Source organism: Pyrgilauda ruficollis, unplaced genomic scaffold (genome assembly GCF_017590135.1).
Source record: "Pyrgilauda ruficollis isolate IOZ18807 unplaced genomic scaffold, ASM1759013v1 scaffold12, whole genome shotgun sequence".
NCBI classification, from domain to species: domain Eukaryota; kingdom Metazoa; phylum Chordata; class Aves; order Passeriformes; family Passeridae; genus Pyrgilauda; species Pyrgilauda ruficollis.
The window spans coordinates 3,113,658-3,125,892 of record NW_024510321.1 but is presented as its reverse complement, the minus strand read 5'-3'; the positions used below and the strand labels follow the sequence as shown (position 1 = coordinate 3,125,892).

At 39.1% G+C, this 12,235-nt stretch overlaps 1 protein-coding gene across 1 annotated transcript in view; it reads right to left on the bottom strand.

Annotated features, from left to right (window-relative positions):
* Positions 1-8,758: 8,758 nt before the first annotated feature.
* LOC121364594 (sodium channel protein type 5 subunit alpha-like) overlaps positions 8,759-12,235 on the bottom strand; it is a 33,429-nt gene continuing 29,952 nt past the window's right edge. The window contains exons 25-27 of the mRNA XM_041487997.1: positions 12,038-12,138; positions 11,346-11,616; positions 8,759-9,957 (exon numbers count right to left, since the gene is read on the bottom strand). Coding sequence (XP_041343931.1) covers positions 8,759-9,957; positions 11,346-11,616; positions 12,038-12,138 — 1,571 coding nt within the window. The remainder of the gene's footprint in view (positions 9,958-11,345; positions 11,617-12,037; positions 12,139-12,235) is intronic.

The window sequence follows — 12,235 nt, the reverse complement described above, 5'->3', positions numbered from 1 at the left end:
AGACATGAATGCCACTACTGGTTTACAGCACAGCTACCAACAAACTCTAATCCTTACTCTAACAAAAACAACCAACCAAACAAAACACACCAACCTTCTTTCCCCAGAACATTAAAAAACAACAAAAAATCCACCCCAAAAAACAAACCAACTAACCCAAAACATCAAAAAACCCCAAAACAACTCCAAAAAACACAACACCCCCCCCCCCCCCCCTGGTTTACAGCACAGCTACCAACAAACTCTAATCCTTACTCTAACAAAAACAACCAACCAAACAAAACACACCAACCTTCTTTCCCCAGAACATTAAAAAACAACAAAAAATCCACCCCAAAAAACCAAGCAAAAATCAGCACAATTCATCAGCTACATTTTCTGTCTGAGAGGTGAAGAGTCAAGCATTAACCATCACATCTTTGGGCTTTCTGCTTCTCTCTTTGCCAGCAACCTGCAAACTCCTCACCCTGTCCTGCTTACTCCCAACTCCTACTTTTATATTTCCATCACATCCCACCACCAATTTCTCCCTCATCTCTATGTGGAAAGTAGTTTTAGACTAGGCTAGATCTGGCAGCTAATGCAGCAGGCCCAGTTTCCTCCTGAGAAAAATCACATAGAAGTCACCAGGCTCTCCAAGCATCCGGAAATTCAACCTGTTAAAAATTGAGGAGTCTTTCAAATATTTGTTTTACTTCTTTGGACAAGATTTTATACAAGCCCATAACTACTCAAGGCCATCAGCTGTTCATATTTCTTCTTTAATGCAATATCCTTCCTCTGACAAACAGAGCCCTAAAGAACCAGATGCCCTTGACTGGAAATGTCCCATTAAAGCACGTCAATGCCACACTGAGCCAAAACATCTTGTTTTTCCAAGCTGATCCCTCTGAGTGCAGGGTCAGACCCTGACTGGGCATTGAATATGCTCCTCAGCATCAAGCAAAGTCCATTTTTTTTTTTTCTCCTCTGCAATATCTCAGAGAGAGAGTTTATTTTATTTACTCTTTTGTCTATTTGCAAGCATTGATTTAGGGGGTGGCTGCAAATGGGATAGGACTGGGGCTTCTGCCAGATTTCTGGGGGGAATTGCCCTACTCAGCACAACCACAGCCATCCACAGAAAATAACACAAAATCCTAACATTTAACTCTGATCTCCGAAAGAGTTGGGAGACTGCAACAGCCCCCTCTTTTCAGGGCATTGTGAAGCCCAACAGCAAGAAGGGAAGCTGGAGAAGAGCTTCCCACCATTTTTTAGTCCTCACATATTGCTTTTTCTAACTGATTTTCACTGCTTAACCCTTTCTGTACTCATTCATATAGAAAAAAACAAAAAGGACAAACAGAAGCTAATTTCCACATTGTTTAAAGTAAAAGAAAAGTTGAAGAGCAAACATAGGTGAGACACAGGCAGGAACTTCTGAATGCAGTGACAATGGGCCCGATTTTCTTTTACACATAGGTCAACTATTTAACTACTTTTCTAGTAAAAATGGAAACAGGTAAATCACTCCTGTCAGTCCCACACCAAAACCATACCACAACTCCAGATGTGTCCTTTCACAATGCAACCAGAATACTAAAGACAAAGAAAAGTACAACAACAAAACCCATCCCATAAAACAAACAGGCAAACAAATGCAGTTATTCCTTTAGAAAAAAATAAAGAATCAAGGATAAGCTCTTCAAGCCCACAGACATGGAAAGCTTGGCTTTCAACAATCAGGGCAAAAGCTTCCCTAAAAATAGAGAAATATACCTGTATCTGCATTGCTACATTGTTAGACATGAATGCCACTACTGGTTTACAGCACAGCTACCAACAAACTCAACAAAAAAATAAAACAAAATACCACTCAAATATACCTAACCTACCCCCTCCCCTCCCCTCCTGCCTTATAAACAGTTTGTGTCCTGATTGTTTATCCCTTTCAGCTGTTGCCTGATGGATGAGCATGTTAACCCTTTCCTTGGCACATCCAATTAAGCCCCCCCCCCCCCCCCAACAAAAAAAATAAAGCAAAATACCACTCAAATACACCTAACCTACCCCCTCCCCTCCTGCCTTATAAACAGTTTGTGTCCTGATTGTTTATCCCTTTCAGCTGTTGCCTGATGGATGAGCATGTTAACCCTTTCCTTGGCACATCCAATTAAGCTCCCAGCTGTTGGCTCCTGTTCTTCAGCTCCACCCAAGGAGGTGAATATTGGCTGCACACCTTCCTGGCCAAACTCAGCTGTGTTATTGGCTTGTCAGATTAGGAAGATGTTGACAAGAGCCAAAACGTTGCTTGATTGTTGAGAAAATGCATGTGTGAGAGGTTTTAAGAGCTCCTTCCACTCACATGAAAATAATAAATATGGAGGTGATAGTGAATAGCATTTTCATTGAAGGTACTATTGTAGCCTTGATGGTACAATAAAGGCTACAATAAATAAATAAAATATGGTGCACCTTTATGGTAGCATTAAAGGTGTATCAAGAACCAGTGACTTGACACTAAAGTCAAGCTAATTTAAATGAAGAGGTAAGCTTGTGATTTTAACTGTGAGGCTGATTAACTGAGAAACAAATTACCAGGTGGAAAACATTCTCCTTGATGTCCTCAGGTCAAGAGCTGGAACCCCAGCAGAACAAATTACTTTAGTCAAATAAAGCCAAGCCCACCTTTAAGATATTTGTCAGCACTGACCTGCCTTTCCAGTTCCTTTCAGTGAAAACATCCAAAATACCTTTCCACTTTCTGGTGTTATTCTCCCAAAACATAGAAATATATAAAGTCTCAGTTAAGGACCATCTCAATCAACTTGATGGGATAAGAAAGCACATATTGGAGTATTGGATCTTGCTGTTGTGGAGAAACTTGTGTTTTACAACCAACAGGGTACAAATGACAAATTTTCCATGTGCATCTTCCTGTGTGCAAGAGGCCTGGTCCATAGCCATGGGACCATGGCAAGCTTCCATAGGGAAAACTCACCACAGGAAAACTGCAAACTGCACCCTCTTGTAGACTTTGGAGGGAGGATGGTTGATGCAGCCTGTTCAAAATAAACCTTGCTCAATACTCTGGTTTAACCCTCACTTACATTTATTCCCCTCTCAGGAATGATCACATTTCTCAACGTTTGTTTTGAAGGATTGAAGAGACCAATTTTCTTCCTAAAGGCTTTCTAATTTCCTGTCTGTTGTAGAAACCCTTTAAATGTTGTTTGTTTCATAAGAATCTTCCTTGAGCATCTCATACCAACATGTGCAGAGGTGCTGCCTCCCCAGTGCATCCTCTTTGCCCCAGCACCACCTGCCCCCCACGGGCTGTGTCTCAGCTGACAGAGCTTCACTTCCATTTCTGTGTTTCAGGATTGCACCACATTACACATCCCAGCCCTTCTGCTCCAGGAGCTGATCCAGGTCTCCACAGGGATCTGTTGTTCCCATCCCCTGAAAGCACATGCCCCCATTTGGCTCCCAGTACAGCACTTCATGCTCTGCCCCCTTACATTCTCTCAGGATACCACGGGATAAGATTTGCCACATTCTTATTTCTTAGAAAATACGTTTCAAACTTTTTAAATTCAATTTTCCACTTTCCTTCAAATTTTTGATTGTTTCCTCTCCAAAATGTGCCCCACAGCCCTGCAATATACTTAGTTCAGATCAGCAAGTCTCTTCTTGTTACTGCTTGAGCTGCTTGTTACCTGCTTTTCTAATGTGAGTATTACATTTAGGTTGGATTTTGTGGATTTTTTTCTCTCCTGCAAACTTTCCTGATTTGACAGGTTCTCACAAAATTCTTAGAGAAAGATCTTCACGTTCATGTGCCAGTTCTCAACAGGATTTTTGCAAAGGGGTTGTTCTGGAAAACCAGCTCCGTTGTTTTAATTCCTTTCTGTGTCCATCCATGGATTTACTCACATTTCCATTCAAACACCTCTTGTTTGCCAAGGAAAATATAATCCCATATTGATAATAGTCTTCATCAAAAATTAAGGAGATTATTTACCTGATATTTATAATATATGTAGATAGATAAACTTTAAAGCTATCCAAACCCTAATCCCTGCCCCATTTTAAAACAAATTCATATCTTCTTTTTTCTTCTTCTTTCTTATATAGCCAGTGATTTACTTATTACTGTTTCAGCTTCCTATTCATGGTCTCATTCTCTTTTACACTGGAAAGTCTCACTCATTTTGTTTTCTGGCCTTTAAACTGCAGCTTTCTTTAAGCACAACCCTCCTCCCCCTCCCTCTAAGCTCTCTACTTCCTGCTAATGCTTTTTCAGTATGAACAATTCTTTATCTGTTCAGGTTTCACTTTCTGTACTTGAGACAGAGGTCCCACTTTTTTTTTTTTTTTTTTTTTTTTTTTACATTGAAAATGTCATTTTGATCGAAAACCACTAGGAGGAAGCATTCAACAAGTTTCCTCCTCCAGATGTAGATCCCAGTCTTAATTTTATTAAATTCAGATAGTTTTGAGCAGGAACTAAGGGGCCTGCTGGATCACAAGATCCCCTTGAAAGTTCTGTGGCACATAACACCTTGAAAACACGTGTAACTGTTTACCTTCCAGTCAATCTGACTTCTCTGCTCCTGCTAAAATCAGTTTTGTGACTCCATCCTCTGAAGAACAGAAACCACCTCTAATTTACAAGTTAATTTTCCCCTGATTATTCTATTTGTCTTTTAAACATTTTTCTCCCTTCCTCTTATTTTCCCACCTGTTTTATTTACTGAGAGTTATGATGCATCCTCTCAGCTGTTATTTTTAGGCTGAAGACACTAAACTTCTCATATCCAACATTATTATTCATCCTAGCATTGCTTCCCAGCACATGATCTAGTTTTAATTCACAGCTGTTGAATTGCAAAGATCTCTGGTGAACGGGAGGAAAAAATGTTGCCTTTCTTTCAAGCACAAGTGAAGTTTCATGCAGCTCCATCAATTTGTCCAAGAGCTGAGAAACACTGATCTAAATTATTCACATAGTTCAATTAATGATAGTCTCAATGGTAAAGTCAGTTTAGCTTATGCTACAGGTCCTGAAGAAAATATTGCTGAAGATAATAGCTTTTTATTCAAATTAGTTTGTTTTTTTTTTCCCTACCCCCTTCAACACTTTTGACCAGTTTGCAATTATTCAAGGATTTTCCATTACTTTGATTTCCTATGACAAATGTGTGTGGTTTAGGTGGTAAAATGAAGCCCACTACAGAGAGGTACAGATATTCTGGAATTCTCATGTCATTCATTCATACATTTATTGTTCCACATCACTATTAAAGGAACAAACATTTATTGTTCCACATCACTATTAAAGGAAGAAACATGTTGTTGAGCTCATGTTTCTCATGGGCTGTCAAAGGGAAAAGCTCTCAGGCCTCAAATTTTATTTTTTTTTTTGTCTGTATTAATTAATCACCTCTTTAAAAATGAAATAATTTGGGGTAAAAATTTTAAGTGATATATAGTTTATGGAAGATGTAACTGTTGAAGAGACCAGGCTGTTAATGTAGCCTGGATTAAATAATGACTAAAATCAAATGAAATATTGCTCTGAGTGACCAAAAAAGGAAAGCAATTCATCTGGAAATAAGGCTGTATATCACACTGCCACCACAGAAAAGCATGATGTTTGTAAGGACATCAGTAGAATCCAAAATTAAGAGGCTCAGAGGAGAACCAGAAGGTTCTCTTATTTATTTCTAAGGGCACATTTTTTAACTGCCATGCTTATATTCAGAATTTTATCTCCCAAATAGTTGAGACCTCCTTGTAGCCTGGAATATTTTCTTGTGGCCTTTCATTACATAAAGAGGGTTTATAAGAAAGATGGAGGGAGACTTTTTATCAGGGTTTTAGACTAAAGAGGGTAGGTTAATTTTTGACATAAGATATTTTTGCTAAAAGGATGGTGATGCCCTGGCACAGGGTGCCCAGAGAAACTGTGGCTGCCCCTGGATCCCTGGAAGTGTCCAAGGCCAGGTTGGATGGGGCTTGGAGCAACCTGGGATAGTGAAAGATGTTCCTGCCCTTGGCAGGGGGTGGAACACAATGGTCTTTAAGTTCCTTCCAACCCAACCCATTCTTTGATTCTGTGACTAAAGAACATGGCAAGGGAACTCTCTTCCCTAAAATAGTATCACCTTTACTCAGAGTTTCTGCAGAAGGTAAAATTCACCCAGGATGGTATTTATAATTTCTTACACCAACAAAAAATTCACTTAGGGTACCAAATGAACTTTGTCATCTGATCTCCTGCATTGGTGGAGCTCTGGCTCCACTTCAGGGTGGTCTTTCCAGAGAGATGGACATCAGTGATGCTTGTATATATCTGACCAACAATTAAATGCTCTTACAATAAAAACGTACTTCTTCCAGGCACACAAACTGGCAAGTATGAGTCACACCGCATTTAGGTATGGATGTGTTTAATGCAATCTCCTGGGAGGATGTGATACCAGGGCTGTTCAGTGCACACCCAAATCCATGAGAATGATACATGTGGCTCATTACTGCTCCTCAATGCATCTTGCACATCCTGGGAAGCACACACTGAAGGCTGGAGCTGGGAAACACCATCCCACCGGTGCCATGTAGTCAGCTCCTCAGCTGTGCTTGTTCATATGCTGTGAAAATGGTTAAAAATAATTTTAGCCAAATAAATCCAATTATTTTCATTAATTCTTTTATAGTTGTTAGATTTTTTTTTTTTTTTTTAATTTGAAGGAATACAGCCCCTGGGTCCTAAAGGCCCAGAGCTGTTGACTTTCCTGGTATAACGCAGATTCACTGTGCATCTGCATTAAAATCTGAGGGAGTATTAGTCAAAACTAATTAAAGGTACTACCATTTCAGAAATGGCTAGGGAGAAGTTAAGGGAATACCACAGATGAAACTAAAAGGTACTATAAATATTATTTATTTGCATCAGTCTTCAGACAATATTAACTTAAAACAAAGTCTCGGTGTAATTTACCATCCATAGTAAAAGGGAATTTCTGTCCAAAAAGCTCACAATCTGAAGAGGTGGAAAAGACAACAGAAAGCAACACAAGACATAAGAATGTAACTGCTACCAGGGAGAAGGGGTATTCAAGAGAGAAGAAAACTTGCTGCAGGTTGCAAACAAGTGCACAGCAGGTCCCACTCAATCACTGGGTTCTTTTCTGGCTGAAATCAGTGCAGAGGGAAAAGCTCACCTGAGCCTTGCCAGAACCTGCCAAACGCAACAGTGATCACAGAGCTGCAACCTTGCAACTGAGAAAAATAAAAAGATCTTAAACCTTAAAGACATTAGTGTACGTAAGAAATTAAAATGTCGGGGTAATTTGTGACTACATTAGTACATGACAAAAGGAAACACAACAGTCCTTAGACAGCAAAGTTCATCAGCTGGATGTATCTCCAAAGTAAATGTACACAGGACAAAAGAGTAAGTAGTGTTTGGGCATGCATTTTTTCGGAGAAGCTCAAAGTATGAGGACATGAAGATAAAGGACTTCATAAGGAAAATGTGGTGAGATGAGAAACCACAAGAGCCCATCTGCACACATATTTCCGTGAGAAGTAGAATTTGTGATTACATCCTTAGGCTTACATTAACCCCAGACCCAAGTATTTCAACCCAGATCTCCTAATTGCCTACATTACTCATAATTTGGTTTCTTCTAAGCTTTGCAGGAGAGAGGAGGCTGGTTCTCCCATCAGAGAAACACAGGCAGGAGGGAGAAAGGCTCCTACCTCCACAGGGACACATCCATGGCCATGGATGATGTTCATGACCATGACCAAGGACACCTCTGGTAGGTCCCATGTGGAGCTCCCTGGCCTTGGTTTCTGGTGTCTAAGGGAGTGGCTGAAGTAATATTACCAATTTCCAGCCAATGTTATTTGTGTTTATCTTCTCTGCCACATTGTCAAGAATGAACTTGAACACAAAACTCAGCCTTTAGGAGAAGTTTGAGGAAAGTATGCAATAAACACAAATTTTTATGGGGTGATTGAGGGTACAGCTGCCTTCACCTCACTGCCAGAGGAAACCAGGTTAAAAAAAAATAATCCTCACAGACAAAATATAAAGCAAGGTTTTTCTCTGCTCAGTATGACTTCTGTAATACTAAGAGTTGTATTTATTATTTAATTAAACTTCAGTAACACAACTATGATAACATACATGCCATGGTTTATTCTGTAAATCAATCATATGGGAAGAAGTCCACTACACTGTGGAATATCTGTGGATCATGCAGGGTCTATGTTTGTGGTACATCTGTCCCCAAACACTAAAAAAAAAAAAAAAAAAAATTAAAAAATCATCAGTGATTTGCTAAACAGGTTTATAATGATAGTAGCAATTAGGAATGGAATAAATCTTAGCTCTTTTCCATTCCTCAATTTATACTCATATTGACATTCATTTTCTGTTCTCCAGTAGATCCATTGGTGCTTGGACTTTTCTCTGCTTCCTGTACAGAGGAAATATCAGCTGAGGTTGCCTGTCACTGCTGTGAACATGTCACAGCACCCAGGTACTGTGGAACCCATTTTGCATCAATCAAACAGATCCAAAACCATTCTCTGAATAGGAAAATATTGAAGAAAACTGAACACAGCAGAGCCAAAGGCCACGATTCTCAGCTGCCATAATCAACAGACCTGGTTTCATAGGGAGGCTGCCTCTGCTGACATGTATTTACAATATCTTCTGTGAAAATTTAAAAATATTCTTAACAGCTCTGTCACCAATTAACTACTTCATGTCTGGAGATTGTTGACTGCCCGTTATTTCTCCATTCTCAGCTGTGAGATTGCCACTACTCTCTCTTGTGACACTGTAATACGACGGAGGGATGGACACTGAGGACGACGTTTCAGACCTGTTAGGACTCCTACCATAATTCGCACGCAGCATATTTGCAATGAGTCCTTCTTTTTCTGGAGCAGCATCTCCCAGAGTGTCAGAGCTGCCAGTTCTGTGCTGGTACAGGTAGGAAGCCTGTCTGAGGGAGCGCTGGAGCAGGTGGCTCCTGTAGGCGCGCTGGATCACCGTGGCCGACGCTTCCTCTTGCCTGTGGCTGAGCGTAGTGGATATTGGCTCATAGGATTGTTTTGATGGATTGGCAGCCATGAATTTCTCCTCCATTTGTACTTTCAGAGTATCCAGCTCCCCAGAATCTCCCAACACCCTCTTGGTGAAAGCAAATAAGATATCCAAGCAGTGTATCTTGTCCCCACTGACCACAGGCAGGTCCATTGCTGTGAGTTCAACTTTGTTTGGTTTTGGTACACACAAAGGCTTGGGCAGAGCATCTGCAAAGTCTGAAAGTGCAGAGAAAGTTATGAACTGAGTTGCCTCAGGATCAAACTTCTCCCAGATTTCATAAAAGATATCAAAGTCATCTTCCCCTAAAGGCTCTGCACTTTCCTCAGTGGCAGCATTGAAGTTCTCCAGAATAACTGCTATATACATGTTTACAACAATGAGAAATGATATAATGATGTAACTTACAAAATAAATAATACCTATGGCAGGTTTACCACATTCACCCACTGTACCATTTATGTTTGGATCACAGAATGGTGGCCCAGTGTTTAAAATAGGACTGAGAAGACCATCCCAGCCAGCTGACGTGGTGATTTGGAAGAGACAGAGCATGCTGTTAGCAAAGGTTTGGAAGTTGAACATATCATCAATGCCACCTTCCATCTTCACATAGGCAAAGTTAGCCATGCCAAAAATGGCATAAATGAACATGACCAGAAACAGCAAGAGGCCAATGTTGAACAGAGCAGGAAGGGACATCATTAAGGCAAACAGGAGAGTTCGAATTCCTTTGGCTCCCCGGATGAGTCTCAGAATTCTCCCAATCCGGGCCAAGCGAATGACCCTGAAGAGTGTGGGTGGTAAGAAATGTTCAAAGGCTTTGCCAATGCTGGAAAGCAGTAAGGCTGAAAAGGAGAGGATAACAACTCATTAGAATATCATATTTTTCCTTAACTAGTAAAGAGGCTGGAATGATAATATATTCACAGCTAAAAAATATCTGATGTGTTCTTGCTAAGCCCTACCAGAATAACTTTTAGGAGAAGCTGAATTGAAATAATAGTTGTTGAAATCAGCAATTATGAACTACATTCTTCAGCCATCAGAGGACAGTCCCTGTTGCACAAAAGATGACAAGGAACTTTCTGTGCACAACTTCAAATATCTGTATCAGTTGACACTTGATGACTGGTGGTTTTCTTTGACTCTGGTTGCATGAATATTTCAGCTAATTCAAATTATCTTCTACATTTGTCTTCAAATACTGACACTACAAAGCTAAACTAAGAAAACAAGATAAAATGCAATGTCATGGTTGTCATTTAGATAATAAAGGCATGACATGTAGAAGCAGAGTGATGAACACAGAAGATGTGCATGCCACTTTACAATGGCTTTTGGTTCATTCAGAGACAGAGCTACACATGGATGTTATCTTTTCTTTGTTTCAATGAAATAAATGACACCTAATAGCACGAGAAGAGGCTTGTCTTTTCTAAGTGCAGCTGCTTTGGATAAATTTTTCTGTATTTACAATCCAGAAACATGATTTCTCAAGGATGAACCATAGTTTTACTGGAATCTTACTTACTCTAGACACAAGTCATAGTAAAGAACTGAAATGTCCTTCTTGCCCTAAATGCCTGTTGCTAGGGCAGTACTAGCCCTAGGTATAGTTAAATTGGCAGGAAGCTCAAATTTGCAACAGAGCTCTTTACCCCATTCTTCCATTGCAATCCCTTCAAGTAAAAACTAATATATTTTTGGTGATCTTTTCTATTGTGTTACAAAGTGAGAACCCTTATTGTCAGTCAGCAATGCCTGAATTCTACAGGCTATAATCTAATTCCAGTCTTCCCACTCTATACATATTCCAGTAGTCCTATTTTTCTATATAATTCAGTCATCTATCAAAAACACAGATGACAAAACCCAACAATTGATCTGATTGAATATTTCTTAGTTGGTACTAAATCAGTGGCAATGGAAATTATCATGTCATGTGACACTACTATGATGAGTTCTTTATTCTGTATTTCAGATGAGGAAAAAAAAACCTAAAGAACCATTATAAATATATACACACTTTTAGTAAAGGAATTGTTTTGAATCTCATTTAATGTTATTTAATATAATCTTGAGGGGGCTTGCTTATTTTTTCCTTAAGACTTCACAGTATTATGACTTGCATTTCAATGACTATTTGCAGTTAACGAAATTTAACTAATTTTTTTTCTTTCTAAAAAGAATAATAATTTATATAGTAAAGAACTTTCAAGACAATTTTACTTACCAACAAGTGACATAATAACAACAACTAAATCAAATATGTTCCAGGCATTTGAGAAATAGTACTGCCTCAGGGCCAGCAATTTCAGCACACATTCTGCAGTAAAGATGGTAACAAAGAGTATATTGATTTTGCTGAGGATGTTTGTCTTCGTTTCACTTTGCTCATAGGTTTCTACCATCATTGTGACCATGTTGAGGCAGATGAGACCCATGATGACAACATCAAACATCTGGGATGTTACAATGTTGAAAAGGAAACCTTGGTATCTGTTCTAGAGGGGAAAAAAAAAAAAACTTCTGACATCAGTTATGAAAATAAGGAGTACCCATCCATACATGTTTCCAACATTTCCAATTTTTATGTTGCAAAGTCACTCAGCTACAATGTAGTCTGAGAAACTGGAGAAAGACAGAGTACAAAAATGACATGAAAAATCCATTCCCATCCTGAAATGTTATCAGTTCAAAAGAGAATATAAAACCCAATAATATTTAGGCAGAGAACTTAATAAATATTTAACCTGTAAAATAATTCAGTCAACTTTTTGGTGTGGAACTGACTTCAGAGCACTGTGTGAGTATCAATGTAAAGACAATAAGAATATTTTATTTGCAATATATAAATATATGCACTTTCCAGTGAATTAAATTTCATTTTTGCAATGCGTTTTCCCAGTGAAGAATTCAGTTTACCAAGGGTCTTGGAATGGGTTTTTGAGGTTTCTTGGATCCCAACTTCTTCATTGCATTGTAGTATTTTTTCTGTTCTTCTGTCATAAAGATATCTTCCCCACCTAAGTATACAAAGAAATGTCACTGTTACTTGGTGAAGAGCAAAACTACTGCACTGAAAATGTCTAAAATTCTGGAAACTGACATTCCTTCCTTTTT